We start from the raw sequence: 15,825 nt of genomic DNA, 5'->3' as shown, positions 1-15,825 counted from the left end.
CAACCGCGTCCACCGGAACACCACAGGAGAATACGGACGAGGGTCCCCGGGGAACCACCGGCCGCGAGGCGGCGGGTCTGGCATCAGCCGAGGCCGAGACCTTCCGCCCGGGTCTTCGCCCGCCTCCTCTACACCAGCCTCCAGCCCGAGGGGAGCCCATCCAGCCCGACCGGGGCCACGCCCCAACGTTACGTGCCACAGATGCCAGCGGCTGGGTCACTATGCCAATGATCCTCTCTGCCCCATGAACCAGCGGCCCGGCACCACCGGGCCCCCCGGTCGACAAATCACTGCAGCTGCTCTGAGCGAAGAAAAGGACGAAGAAGAAGAGGTCCCTATGGAACCAGAAGAATGGGAGTCCGCGGCCATGTGCCTCGCCTCCCTGGCCGACAAAGATATGATCCCCCGAGACCACATTCTGATCAACACCCAGAAGTACCGCCAGTGGGTCACCATCAACGGACGCCGGGCCGAGGCTCTCCGTGACATGGGGGCCAGCATAACCGCCGTCCGCTGCCATCTGGTGACCCCAGAACAAATCTTGCCCCACGTTCTGTGCCCTGTCCGGTCAGCGGACAATTGCGAGAGCCTGTGCCAGATGGCCCGCATCCCCTTCGAGTGGGGAGGAGTGTCTGGCATGCTGAAAGTCACCGTCCGAGACGATGCCCCGGTGGACTGCCTCCTAGGGAACGACCTGGAAAGTTCCCCCTGGGCACAGATCGAGCGAAGAGAACATCTGGGGATGCTAGGCCTTCCTGAATGGGTTTGCGTAACGACCCGATCCATGTCCACCCGGGACGCCGTCCCAACCGAAGACAATCTGCCCGAAGAACCTGAATGGCCGGCACCGCCGCCACCCGCCACTGCCACGGCCGAACCCGAACTGGGGCCGCAGGGCACCAGCCATGAAGAACTTCCCAAGCTCGGGCCCCTTCCCGAACTAGCCCAGTGGCGCCAAGAAGGGGGCCCCACCCGCGAGCAGTTCCGTCGGGAACAAAAGACATGTCCTTCCCTTGAGGGACTCCGACAACAAGCCGCAGGAGACTCCTCGGGGTCCCACTGGATCTATTGGGACCAGGACCTCCTGTACAGTGAACAAAAGATCGCCGAGCTGGGGGCCGGCCGAGTGCTAGTCGTCCCCCTCCACTTAAGAGACTTTCTCTTAAACCTGGCACATGACGTGCCCCTCGCCGGGCACCTGGGGCAGGACAATACCTACAGCCGCCTGGTGACCCACTTTTACTGGCCGAAGATGCGCCGTGATGTGTACAACCACTGCCGAACCTGTCCGACCTGCCAAGCCAGCGGAAAGAGTGGGGGGAAAATCAAGGCCCCACTCCAACCGTTTCCCGTGGTGACCACTCCCTTCGAGCGAGTAGGGATCGACATCGTGGGGCCCCTGGATCCTCCCACCTCTCAGGGGCACCGCTTCATCCTCGTCCTGGTGGACCATGCCACCCGCTACCCAGAAGCTATCCCCCTCCGGACTATCACAGCCCCCGTAGTGGGTCGGGCGCTAATGGGGATCTTCTCCAGAGTCGGCTTCCCCCGAGAGGTCGTCAGTGATCGGGGCACAAACTTTATATCGAAATATATGCGGTCCCTGTGGCAACAGTGCGGGGTCGCGTATAAGTTCACCACCCCGTATCACCCTCAAGGAAATGGACTAGTGGAGCGATTTAATAGGACCCTGAAAGGAATGATCAAGGGCCTAGAAGAGCCCCTTCGGCGCAAATGGGACGTTCTGCTGCCATGCCTCCTGTTCGCCTACCGGGAGGTACCCCAGAAGTCCCTGGGGTTCAGCCCCTTTGAACTATTATATGGACACCCGGTGCGAGGCCCCCTCAGCCTATTCAAGGAAGGCTGGGAGCTGGCCGCCTCCGATACTCCGCCCGATGTTTTCCGATACCTCTTGACTCTCCGCAACCAGACTCGGAAGTTCCGGGAACTGGCCGAAACCAACCTGAAGGCCAGTCAAGAGGAGATGAAGCGCTGGTATGATGAAAATGCCTCGTCCATTGAATTCGAGCCGGGCCAGCAGGTCTGGGTCATGTCCCCGGTCGACCCCGGCGCCCTCCAGGACAAATGGACGGGGCCCTTCAAAGTGGTGGAGCGCAAGAGCCCCGTCACCTACCTAGTGGACATGGAGTCCCCCCGGAACCCCCTCCGGGTCCTACACGCCAACCGGCTCAAGCCCCACTTTGTCCGCACTGAACTGAGCCTGTTGTTGGCTACCGATGACGGAGCAGAGGATGACTCCGAGCCTCTACCAGACCTCCTGGGCACCTCCGAGAAAGATGGCTCCGTCGAGGGAGTCTCTCTCTCTCTCCCGCGCTGACACCCAAATAGCGCCAGGACTGCCAGAAACTGCTGGGTCAATTTGCGAACTTATTTTCCCTCACCCCCGGGGTCACCCAGTGGTGTGTTCACGACGTCGACACCGGGAACAGTCCGCCCATGTGGCACTGAGCCTACCGAGCCCCCGACCGAGTCCGGGCCTGCATCCAAGCCGAAGTTTCCAAGATGATAGCCCTAGGGGTAGTCGAGCCCTCAGACAGTCCATGGGCCAGTCCCGTCGTCCTGGTCCCTAAGGCCGCCGCCCCCGGGGTGCCCCCGGAGCTGCGGTTCTGTGTCGACTACCGGGGACTGAATGCCGTCACCAGGACCGACGCCCATCCCATTCCCCGAGCGGATGAACTGATCGATCGCCTGGGAGCCGCCAGGTACCTCAGCACCTTCGACCTCACGGCCGGATACTGGCAAATCGGCCTCACGCCAGGGGCACAAGAACGATCCGCTTTCTCGACCCCCGATGGCCACTTCCACTTCAACGTGATGCCCTTCAGCATGAAGAATGCTCCGGCCACCTTCCAGAGACTAGTGAATCGGGTGCTGGCAGGGCTGGAAGAGTTCAGTGCCGCCTATCTGGACGATATTGCGGTGTACAGCCTCTGTTGGGACGAGCACCTGACCCACCTCTGGAAGGTCCTGACGGCCCTCCAACGGGCCGGACTAACAATAAAAGCCAGCAAGTGCCAGATCGGTCAAGGGTCCGTGACCTATCTGGGACACCAAGTGGGGAGCGGCCAAGTGGCTCCCCTTCAACCCAAGATCGACGCCATCCAGGCCTGGGAGCCCCCCGTCACCCAGACCGCCGTCCGAGCCTTCCTGGGGCTCACTGGATACTATCGGCAGTTCATAAAGGACTATGGGAGCATTGTGGGGCCCCTCACAGAACTAACCTCCAAGAGACTACCCCCGAAGGTGCACTGGACCCCCGAGTGCCAAGTAGCCTTTGAGACACTAAAGACGGCCATGTGCACCGCCCCGGTGCTCCAGGCCCCCGACTACAGCCGAGAGTTCATCGTCCAAACTGACGCCTCGGAACACGGCATTGGGGCCGTACTGTCCCAAATGAACTCTGACGGAGTTGACCTTCCTGCGGCCTTCATCAGCCGGCGCCTGCTGGCCCGAGAACAACGATGGAGCACCATTGAGAGGGAAGCATTCACCGTCGTATGGGCCCTAAAGAAGCTCCGGACCTACCTCTTCGGCACCCACTTCCCAGTACAGACCGACCACCGGCCCCTGCGGTGGTTGATGCAGATGCGGGGCGAGAACCCGCGGTTGCTACGTTGGTCCATCTCCCTCCAAGGGATGGACTTCACCGTGGAGCATCGCCCTGGCAACGACCACGCCAACGCTGACGGCCTCTCCAGATTCTTCCGCCTTGGCGAGGAGAATCCCCAAGAAGATGGGTGACTCTCCCCTGCCTTCAGCTGGGGGGGGACGCGTGTTGGACCCGGCCTCGTGGCGTGGTCCTACCCCTCCCGCATGGCGGGCCCCGGACGACATCGGCCCTCCATCCAGCCCGGGTCGGCCTCAGGCACACCTCTGCACGCCCTCCAAACCACCAGATCCGCCACCCGGCAGCCCACAACCACTGACACGGCACCCTCGGGCCGCCCCAGCATTACCGGTCCGGTGCCCACCCCGGACCCTCATTCCAGGCCCGACGCCATCTTGGGCCCATCACGTCACAGACACGTGGTGCCGGACCAGCAGCGGCCACGGCCCCAGCGAGCCCGCCATCGAGGCACCAAGAACCCTCCGGGTGGTAGAGTGGCCACTCCCCCAGAGACAAGGAGAGGGGAGTTTCGATGGCTCTCCAACCATCCCCGGATGCCTGGTTTCGATCGCCCTCCGGCCTCCCTGGGCTCTGGCTCCACCCCCCTGCTGGGTGTCTGGACACCATCATCCCGGCCCCTCTGACCCCCAGGCGAGAGGGTCCGGACATCAAAGGACTCCAGACCTATATCTGGGCCAGCCCCGGAGTAGGGCGGCAGTTGTATCCCGGAGTCGAGAAGCCCTGCTGACGCGGTCGCGGCTGACCCTGAGACAAACTCCCCTTGCTGTTCTACCTGGAACCTGCTGGCGCTGCCGCGGTCCAGCTTCGCTGTAACCCCTTTGGAGCCAGCTGGCACTGCCGCGGTCCATCTTTGCTGTAACCATCTTGGAGCCTGCTGGCGCTGCCGCGGTCCACACTCGCTGATCCATCTGGGAACCTGCTGGCGCTGCCGCGGTCCACACTCGCTGAACCATCTTGGAACCTGCTGGCGCTGCCGCGGTCCACACTCGCTGAGCCATCTTGGAACCTGCTGGCGCTGCCGCGGTCCACACTCGCTGAACCATCTTGGAACCTGCTGGCGCTGCCGCGGTCCACACTCGCTGAACCATCTTGGAGCCTGCTGGCGCTGCCGCGGCCCAACCTCCCGGAGCTCCCCAGCTCGAGGATTGAGAGCTGTGCGTAGAGTCTCCTTGCGACCGACCACCTATAAGACTGTCCCGCTACCTTGCCCCCTTTGTCACGAGACTTTCCAGATCTCGGGATCTGCTGTATATATTGAAACGATACTTATTGCCAGATAAAGATTGAAAACTCTATCTACGTGTGGTGTATATTTGTAGCGGTGTGGTTACTCTGCTGTACGATTCTAGGAGAGGGCCCTCCCGGAGGCCTCTCGACATCGCTCGGTCCCTTCTCTGAAGGAGGGGTAGACCTAGGGGTGGTCAGTCAGACACCTTCTGCCTCCCCCGAGTTCGCCTTTCTAACAGTAGTGCCTAGCTCCGGAATAACATTCCGAAAAAGTAGCGTGTTTAGTGCATTTTTCATAAACACACACGTCACTATGAGCCCTATGTCTCCACTTCATATGGGTAAGCAGTTGTTAAACGCAGTGGCTTCAGGGCGTTGGAGGCAGATTGGGGCGGGGGTGTCAGGGTACTGTTATGAATGTGCACATCCCATTGGGGTGTTGTTCAGCCTGCCCTGTACCCTCAGTGTCCTGTACGCATCAGTGTGCTGTATTCATCCGCGCTCTCCGGTGGGTCCATTTGTCTTACAGCTGCCCCTTTATTTAATGAAATCAGGACATCCGGCTTCAGAGTCTGTAAATTGCAGTTTCACTCTGCGCCTTTTGCCTGATTTCTTAACCTTGTTCTTTGAAGGATTCAATTTCTTGAAAAGTGAAGCCTTGGCCCCCTCCTGTCCCGCTGTAACCAATCTCTTCCATTGACTTGACAACTTTATATTGGAAAATTCATAAATGATTTTTTTGGGGTCTGCTAGATTTATAGCAGGGGCTGCTAACCATGGGTGTGGAATAACGGAGAAACAGGCTGCCATATTTCAGAAACCTTCAGGTCTCACTTGGAGCAAACTGGGCTTTTAAAGGGACTAAAATATGATGCTTCTTAAGTTGTTTATCAAACACATTCTCTTGCACAATTCAATTTTTTTTCAAAAACATGCATCCAATTTATACTCACACACACATTTCTCTTGCACATGCTGTCATGCACCCCTCCCCTCTCTCACACACAGTTTCACCTAGGGCCGGCTTTAGCGCTGGTGGTGCCCGGTGCGAAAATCATTTTCTGGCACCCCCCAACCCCATGACCACCTCCTCGGATTTTCTCACTACCACCGGGCATAAGTGCCCCTCATCTCTTCTATCCAAAGTTATTGCTAAACACACAGCCCCCCCTGAGTTTGGCGCCCCTCCACAGGTCAGTGCCCAGTGCAGCCACACCAGTCGCACTGCCCTAAAGCCGGCCCTGGCTTCACCCTCACAGACACACACTCTCGCTAAAGCTCTCTCATGCACACTCTCAGCTTGCCCTATCTGATAAATTCCTTCACCAGATACCCTTGATATGTTGATCAGGTGAAAGAAAAGAATACCTTTTTTATTCTCCCTTAAATAGGTGGCTTTAGGCAACTCCCAACTTTGGAAAGAAGTCCATGTTAAAGAATAGTAGATGTTGCAGTACCCAGTATAATGTGCTGCGTGGCTAAATACTTATAAGGTCTCAAAGGCAGACCAATTGCATTGCAAATGCGTGTTTTAACATAGCTTCTCTGTTTTTAAGGAATAGTTAAGACGATACAAATACTAACATATTTTTGCAGTTATTATTTCTTGTAATTACTGTTTTACATTTGGATTTCATTGGGACATAACACCAGCTTTTCCCTATATCCCATTTTCTTTTTGTGCTTGACATGAAGTATCGACCATGTCGGTAAAGTACAGGTCTAGTAAAAACCCTACATGGTTGTCACAAGCTTGCAAGACATGGGCTACAATAACTACACTTCAATCAGCTGACTAACCGGGCAATCAGATAATCCCACAAGAGGGAGCCAAATTTGAACAAATAGGAAAGCATATTTTTATTAGCAGAAAGGGAGCACTGGTGTGGCAAATACTGTTTTGCTGGCTCTGAAAATGTCCGTGCCTTGGATGAATATTTTTCCAAATGCTTAAGACCGATTCAAATGTTTCTGCCATAATCAGAGAACAACTGCAGCCCAGACAGAAAGTTAAACTGCAAGGTGGCTCAGCGAGTTAAGCTGCAAGATGGCTCAGCAAATTAAAGGCTTACCTTTCACATTTGGGGTACTCTTCATAATGGCCTACATCAGCACAGCCATAACCTAGTGTGTACCAATTATATACCTCATCAATCCCTTGTTACATTTCCCAACAGAGAAAGGTATAGCAGTGCTGCCAAGTATCACGCATCAGGCGTTAGACTAACGCATTTCAGTGTGGTGCTCCGCATCACTGCACTGAAATGCATTGTCAAGCATAATGCATGTCTCAGCTGTCTGTCACTGAAGCACTGCAAAGTGTGTGTGGAAGCTCAGCTGGCAGTGCGCTGCCAGCACTGTCGGCGCGCGCTGCTCCAGTGGGCACTTGGGACGCTCCTAGCTGAGCTAAGGCCTGGCAGCCAGCTCATAGTTCTTAGCTACAGTGTATCTTATTCATATTTCCCACAGCGCACACGGCTCTGAGTCAGTGAGACCGCCTGCTTGATGTCACAGCTAGGGTCCAGTCAGGATTGTGTGGCACAAAAAAATGTGGCCGTGGCGCCACAGGGGACGTCTTGTGCCGGAGTGCGGGGAGGTTGCGTCTCAACTGTTTGTGGGCAGCGTCGGACATGCTTGGTTTACAGTCCTGCTGCTTGCACAGACCCACCTGCACAGTCTGCAGTGGTGGCCCCAATAATGTCCGCCCGACGGCGAATTCAATGATGTTTCCGAGGAGAGCCCGTCCAAGGAAGATTGCTGTACAGATTACGCACGCTTCACCCAGGAAGTCGTTCCCATGCACAACCAGCACCACCTTTTCGGCATCCAGCCCAATGAGCTGCAGCCTTTGGCAGTAAGTAGACCCCAGTGACAGCAGCCAGAGCTGTGTGCTATCTCAGTCCGAGACGATGCCGCATGTTCAATGTGTTTAGCTCCACATGGAAGGTAGGAGCTGAAGGTAGGAGCCTAATCTATGTCCTGGCCTTCTTATGGATCTGGAGCCAGTGTTGTACTGGAAATGCCCTGAGCCCAATCAGCACCTCTGCCAGGGCACCCCCTCCCAGGTCGGGCCTTTGTCACAGCCGAGGAGAGGAGATGGTTCGGTCCAATCTTCCGTCGAATTTCTTTCCTCTGTGTGCGGCAGTGTGAGGTCTCTGTGCGCACCAGCCACGGCAATGTGCGCCAAGAACCCAACCGCATGTGTGGGTGCAGCGACAGGGGTTCTGACACTGGAGTTCCTGCTTGATTGTGCAGATAAATGACCTAGGTACTGGAACAGAGGAGGCCTGTTTGATGGGGCAGGCAGGGCCAGACTGGGAATCCAAAGTAGCGCTGGCAATTTTGCCGCACTGGCTCCCACCCACCTGAGGTGGGGTGGAGGAGGGGAGGTGGGGGCAAGTGTCAAGCACTACTTCTTAACCCGGTCCAAAGCACTGGTGCTTTTGTTACTGAGGGTCCATATTGCAGCATCGCTGCAAAACTGCCCCCAGTAACACAACTGGCCCCACTGCTCAAAAACTGACCCCCAGCCTTCCAGGCAAATGCCTGATGCCTGCTAAGGCCAGTCCAGCCAGGGGGGTGGCCTTCATATTGGTGACTGTGTACAATGGTTGTATCATGTTCGAAATGAGAAAGTGCAGTGCACAGCATCTGCAACCACGACAAAGCTACACTAATATATATATATATTATGAAAACGGGGCAACCGGCTTCATTCCACAATGCCAGTGAACCTCTTCTTTCCTAACTAACTACACAGAGGTGGCTCAGGGACATCTTAAGGACTTTAAGCGCCCTCGGCCAAAAGTATTTTGGGGGCCTCTGTTGGGATCAGCTTTGAATTTATGATCCAGTTTCAGCTTTCTCGTGTCCTTTTGGCCAGATCACAAACAGTGCACAGACACAAGAGTTCAATTTCCAAATGTGTTTATAGTTAATATTCAGGGATAGTGATGTATTTTTCCAATATTGTAACACAGTAGAAACCCACTAATACTACTGCAAAAAATCACTGTGACATCCTCCCATTTCTCATATCCGAGATCCTGTTTATATCTAAAATTTAAAAAAAATTGATGGATGCTGCATGAAACAAAACCACATTTGTCAAAAAATGTCTATAATACAATCTCACACATTACCCAGATTAAAAATAAATTAAAGGAGAATGTTATTTGCAATAATCTGTTTAAGAATTATTCAAGGTCATCAGGGCAAGACTGCAGAACAGAGCTGGCTCTACCTAGGAGGGGCTTACTCCACTCTTTAAAACTGATAATCATGAGTTCACTTATCTGCTCTGAAGATGGTTTCTTGGATACACAGGGGGGAATGTACATAGAAGTCCACCATGTGTGCATTCAGAGTCACTAATATATGTTAGTGATTCTGAAAGCACGCGCAGTGCTTTTAGGCTTGCTCAGGACTTTTAAGTGGGATGAAAAAACGGGGGGGGGGTCTCTCAAAGGGGCGTGCCTGATGTAATCAAGGGCGTGGTGTAAAACACGCAAGCTAAAAATCTGTGCTTCTCATAGTGTGCCGCCGGACCATTATTGTGCTGACCTCTGTCATTGCATCCAGATATGTAATACAATAAGTAACATTATACCTACAACAACCCAGGACTATTGACTTTGTCAATGATTGTTAGTTGCATAGGATAAATAAGCAACAGCTACAGCTTCGTTGAATATATTAAAAATGCCTCAGTTCTGAAATGATCAGACTGTGAAAAAACTATAAAAAGTCCTCTGAAGTTACAGCAAGGGCTTTCAGCAGTTGAGGGCAAAAATGAAGAGCCTGATTGGGACCTGTCTCAGCACTGGCTTAAAAACTATGGGGCAGATTCACAACTTCTGGCGCATCTCTGCTAATCAGCAGGGATGCGCCAGAACAGTTGCGACACGCCAAACCACTCATGCACCACCACTGATGCGCCATATTTAGAATGTGGCGCACTGTGGCGGCGCACGGATGGGCAGATGCTGGTCGTATCCCCCGGCGGAAAGGCGGCGCATTGCTGGAGTTGCGTCCCATGCGCGATACAGCTCCAGCAAGGCTCTGGGTGCTCCTATGCCTAACATGCTGCGTCAATCCTTACGCCTGCTTCAAGCAGGCGCAGGGTTTTGACGCAGCATGGCCTTAAAAGTGACTCAGGCACTTTTCCGAGGCGTTCCCCCTTGTGACGGAATGCCCACATTTGGTGCAGGGCTTTACAACGTGACGCATCTTCCAGATGCGTCACATTGTAAATACCCCACAGCATGGCGCTGGCTTTGCGCCGATGCTACGTCACAAAAGTGACGCAATGGCGGCGCAAATGTGGCGTACGGGGCTTGTAAATCTGCCACTTAGCACCAGCAGGACCCAGCCCACTTAAAGCCCTGGGCTTGCTGCATGCTTTTTTTGTTAATAGAGCGTGACTGCGGGCAGATTGTGTGCATTTTTGAATGTATACATGTTAATTGCAGCAATTAACATGAATACTTTCAAAAAATGTACACACTCTTACCGCAGCCACGATCTATTAACAAAAAGCATGCAGCTAGTCCAGAAACAGAACGTGTGCTTTCAGAATCACTAACATATATTAGTGATTGTAAAAGCACACGTAGTGCAGTAGATTACGAGTCTTTTGGAAAGTTTTCATGTTAAATTGCAGAGCCCGACATACTAATGCACGGGGCTGCATTTAATATGAAAACCGCGCTCTATTAAAAAGGTGTGCAGCAAGCCTGAAAGCACCATGTGTGCTTTCCAGGACCTTCTTTTGTGCTGGCTGCATTTATTTTCTTAATAGAGCACGGCTGAGAGCTGATTGAGGGCCATTGTGACAATATTCCTGTTAATTGCAGCACCGTCATGCGCTGCAATTAACAAACATATTTTCACAATGGCCCTCAATCAGCTCTCAGCCGTGCTCCATTAAGAAAAGACCTGCATCAAACCCAAAAGAAATACGTGTAAAGCACACCTCGTGCTTTTCGACTTGCTGTATTTCTTCTCTTAAAGGAGCGAAGCTGGGGCCTTTTTGTGGACCAAGCCCAAAAGAAATACGTGTAAAGCACACCTCGTGCTTTTCGACTTGCTGTATTTCTTCTCTTAAAGGAGCGAAGCTGGGGCCTTTTTGTGGACCAAGCCCAAAAGAAATACGTGTAAAGCACACCTCGTGCTTTTCGACTTGCTGTATTTCTTCTTTTAAAGTAGCGCAGCTGGGGGGCTGTTTGTGGACCATTGTGAAAATATTTTTGTTAATTGCAGCGCGTGACGGCGCTGCAATTAACAGGAATATTTCCACAATGGTCCACAAAAAGCCCCCCAGCTGCACTCCTTTAAGAAGGTAAAACAGCAGCAAGAGCCACCGCAAGCCGGAAATGGCCATTTTTCGCGCAGCTGCTGTTCTAAAAGCGGCGGCGCGAAAGCTTTAATACCAGCGCTATCTCTCAAGTTTACATAGATCGTATGAGTTCTTGGTTTAGGTAGCATAGCTGTCCCACAGAAGAGAGGTTGCACATGAGGTGACGGCACAGAAGAGAGCAGCGCTTTCTATGCAGCTTTCTACAGAGATCTTAAAGGGTCAGATATCTGACAGCTGAGCTCTCGCTCAGGTTATATAGCCATAGACAGCAGAGCTACCTGTTCTCATACAGAGAACTTAAAGGGTCAGGCCTAAAGGTCTTTATTGACTGTCTTACTGAATGTCAGGTGTGAGTCGTTTATTTAACCCAGGTACTGCACTGCATTTATTAAAACAAGATTTTCGTTTTGTACTATACATTTTCTTAATCCACTGCTCGTGATATAGTATCACTGAAGGTTTCGCACATGAGATGTAAATGTCAGTCTGTCATAGGTGCCTTCAGAACATACAAACGTATCTCATGCGTGTACTAAAAACTTGGCAGCTATGTTTGGGCCTCTCCGGTCAGGGGTGACGGAGATACTGTCACTCGTAGTGGTTGAAATGTCACTTGTAATTACACTGATATCATAAAAATGTCACTCATAGCAATCTGAAACCTTGGCAGCTATGATATAGGGGAAATTAAATCCTATGTTATTGACACTGTTTTTGTGACGCTTGTGCTGGGTTTTTTTCTCACTAATATGGTATAGCGTGCACATTGTTCTACATACTGCAAGCAAAACAAATAAGTAAAAAAGATTGTCATTTACAACGCCAGTAGCTATAACTTTAACAAATGCGAGACCGATTGCATCGCAAATGCTTGTTCTTTTTAGAAGTGCACTCATGCCAATACCTTTTTAGCCGGATTTGTTTATGCAGCTAAGGAAATTGACGCATGATCTCTCCAACCGCGAACACCGAAGAATATTTTGACTAAAAATACATATACACCTGCACACACGCACTCTCACCGAGACCACTTACTTGACACGGCTGCAGTAACATTCATGCTGAGTGAGACGTGAGCACCGCTGATAGTGCTGGAGTTGAGAAACTAGTGAAAAAGTACCCACGGCCCACCCCGCCTGCAACGGCCGCCGGGAATTGAAGTTCGGCAAAAAAGTTGTTAAGTAATTGACATCGGAGGGATATGCTGTTGCGGTTACCAGCGTGGTCCGTATAGGAGCGCGTGGCGCGGTGAGCTGAATTTGACCCACTTAATGAACCCCAGGCTAAAAGCATAAGACAACTGCTGTATTCTCCTATCCCCCGCCCGGCTTTAACGCGTAGAGGTGGATGTGCAGGAGTAGATAGAGCCTGTCTTCACTCCGTATTCTAGAGCATGCTTCTCGTCACTGGGATGCTTGGCTAGATCTAAGCAGTAGGTTAAACTATATTGTTCACCGGTCTGTCGCTGCTTATGACCTCCCCCCCCCCCTTCGAGTAGTGAGGCAGCCCCCAAGGTGGCTCGCTGTCCGTCCGACTTCACCTCGCTCGTAAATATAGGTCCGCACTCCACTACTGACTCATTGGTGAAAGGCGGTGTATGTAAGAAGCAGTGGCAGCTGGTGACATTTGAAAGTGGTGAGGCGTAAAATGCTAGCCATACCGCACCGTAACGAGCGAGCTCGAACAACCTAGTGGAGGATCCGGGGGGGGGGGTTTCACCCCCGAGAAAATGTTGCAAAAAGAGTGGCCAAATGGTGCATTTTTAATCAAATGTAAGAAAGCAGGATGGTTAATAAAGCAATTGTGAAAGTGTTTTGCCGTATAATTTTATAATCTACTGCACTTTAAATGCATTTTAACAAGACCACACATTATTATCACATTTTTTAGCCTTATTAATGCTGCAGAGGAGCATTTTGAGGCAAACAAAGGTGTTCTTAGTGGGACATGACCCTGCTGTCATTAAATTCTATCCATGATTAATGATCTACTGTAGTACTGAGCTAAAACTTTTAGTGATAATGAATAGATTATAAACTAGATAGATACAAAATTAATCAAAATGATAAGAATCACAGCTGGTGCTCAAAGTTTATTTTAAATTACAGCACACATCTCTACCATGGAGCTGTCAGGGAAGTTTTGTACTCAACCAGACTTCATAGAATAGAGCACAACATTTCTCGCTTTTGAAGCAACAGTACAGAGGAGGACATCTCTATATTAAGGAACACGCAGACACAACATGTTTTCATGCCAGAGGTAACGCTGTTTGTGGCGAACATTAAAGTTGGTAACATTGCTCTGTGGGTTTGAGTGCCCGATGTTAACCATCTGCCTGTAATATTCACCAGTGGGCTGGCAGGGCTGTCATCCTGACCTTTATCCTACAATCCCCAGCTGGCACGTGCAGCAACAATGCACACTCGAAATACAGCGGGATGATAAGCATGCCTACATTGACTCACTCATGCCACTAATGCCGACATAGCCATAGCATAGACCCGCCACAGAGACACTGAAATTGAATGAACGCCAACTCTGGGGGAACCAGCTTCCTACAGTGACTCATGCCGACATAGGCCTTTTGCACGATTACATAGGCCCACCAAGAAACTGAAGTCAATCTTACACACCGACTCTGGGGGAACCTTTCTACCGGCAGCCATAATTTCCCAATGTTGAAATGGTTATGCAAATGTTTACTGAAGGCGCCATTCATATCACCTCCGCGACGTAGCTTTTGGAGGCTGCGCGCAGATTTTTATCCTGCAAAGGCAGAGGACATGCCCAGGTGAGCCCTCACCTGCCAGCCAGCCACCAGGATGCGCCGTCATTAATCGTGTGTCTTTTCTGTTTATCATCTCGACGCAGTAACACCTTAGCGGCATAATTTCACAAGCATCCCGGTGAGGGCACGACGCCTGATTTGTGCTTTTATCGTTAAAGTCTGAGGAATAAAATAACACAACTGGTCTGTATTTACCACACATGCAAAAGAGACATCTGGGAAATCACGGCCAGCATATGATGGGTGGGTGGGGTTGGGAGGAGGCGGGATGGGTTTAATAAAAAAAAAAAAAATACCGGCCCGCGGCACATCAGCTCCCGCCGTCCTGCGTTTTCGAATTCCAGCAGCTCTCGTCATCAGGACAGGCAGCCTCCCCTCCACCAATCACAACGGGTGAGGCGCATCGGAACGTGCCCCACCTGGCCATTTTCTCCATGTAGGCAGTTTCAGGCAGCAGCATACATACAGAAAAAGGGAGAATGGGCGGTCCTGCGCGGGGGCAGGGGGGGTGGCTTGCCGACTGTTGCGCATACTGACTGTTTGGTCAAACCCCCGGCCAACCAAAACGTCAGTACTAACAACAGTGGGCAAGCCACTCCCCCCCCGCCCTCGAGCAGGACCATCCACCCCCAACCAGGCACTTCTGCTTTCTCGCCGTGCAAGAAGGCAGAAACATAAAATGGTAGTTTTTACCATTTATGTTTCTGCCTTCTCGCACGGCGAGAAAGCAGTGGGGCGACGGCCCCATGCCCCAATGGGGGAGCCGCCACTTATAAGAAGGAAGGGTAATGGGTACAATGGAGAGGGAGATGTGCAAGGGGAGGTAAATCAGTGGCCATTTTGGCTCACACTTTTCTGTATTTATTATTTATTACACTAGCCACCGCGGAGACAGGCCCGGTGCAGACGGTCGGTGTGCTACTGTAGTCCTTCGTCTATGTCGACCTCTGTAGTTCTGCGGGCGCGGCATAAATACGTGTATCTACTGGATTAAGAGCCGTCCTTAGGTTTTATGCAGTGTTGAACAGTGGCAGTTGAGGGTAGTTGTTCCAGTAACAAGGGGTTCTAGAGTTTTGTTTGTGGCCGCCAGCTGTAATCATAACAAGCATTGGCAATGCAATAGGTCTCGCTTTTAAGCGAGTTTAAGCAATTGGCATTGCAAATGACAATGCCTTGTATTTATGTTTTAAAATCCGAAACACAAATAAAAGGCATTGTCATTTACAATGCCATGGTCAAATTCACTTAAATGCGAGACCTATTGCATTGCAAATGCTTGTTGCTTCAGTGGGAGGAGAGGGAATAACAGTGCTGTATGTTTGGCATGCCCCTCAGATATGAATCACCTGCTCGGCTGCTGCCAAGCCATGGGGGATTTAAAGAGGGCTGTGGATCACCACAGCCTGAAAACGGAGCACAGCGTAAATAGACGACACTGAACATCTCAATAGTTTAAACAAGAAATTAATACTTTTGACTCAAAGGGTCAAAGGCCCATGCATTTAATAATACCCTTTTTTAGGTGTTTATAACCATTTCAAAAACAAAATTCATTATTATGTGTTAAACACAATATTGAAATTTGACTATATCTTCATATGATAAAGCTTCTTCATGAATCATACAATAACATCACTGTCAATGATTAGCTGATACAAAGTGTCGAAAGATTCGAATACAAATCCCAATGCATTTCGGGTTCAACAAAAGAACCCTCCCTCAGGGGATGTTTCAAAATTCCTTGAAGAACAGGTAATTTCGAAGTGTTTTCTCCACAGGAACCTACAACACAATTAAAAC

The 15,825-nt window shown here is 51.4% G+C and overlaps 1 protein-coding gene across 1 annotated transcript in view; it reads right to left on the bottom strand.

Annotated features, from left to right (window-relative positions):
* Positions 1 to 14,401, bottom strand: part of LOC144771843 (omega-amidase NIT2-like) — an 823,895-nt gene extending 809,494 nt beyond the window's left edge. Inside the window, exon 1 of the mRNA XM_078656107.1 lies at positions 14,322 to 14,401. Coding sequence (XP_078512233.1) covers positions 14,322 to 14,382 — 61 coding nt within the window. The 5' untranslated portion in view covers positions 14,383 to 14,401. The remainder of the gene's footprint in view (positions 1 to 14,321) is intronic.
* Between the last annotated feature and the right edge of the window lie 1,424 nt (positions 14,402 to 15,825).

The sequence above is a fragment of the Lissotriton helveticus genome, chromosome 8, assembly GCF_964261635.1.
Source record: "Lissotriton helveticus chromosome 8, aLisHel1.1, whole genome shotgun sequence".
NCBI lineage: Eukaryota > Metazoa > Chordata > Amphibia > Caudata > Salamandridae > Lissotriton > Lissotriton helveticus.
The sequence above is the reverse complement of the archived record's forward strand: the minus strand, read 5'-3'. Positions and strand labels throughout refer to the sequence as shown.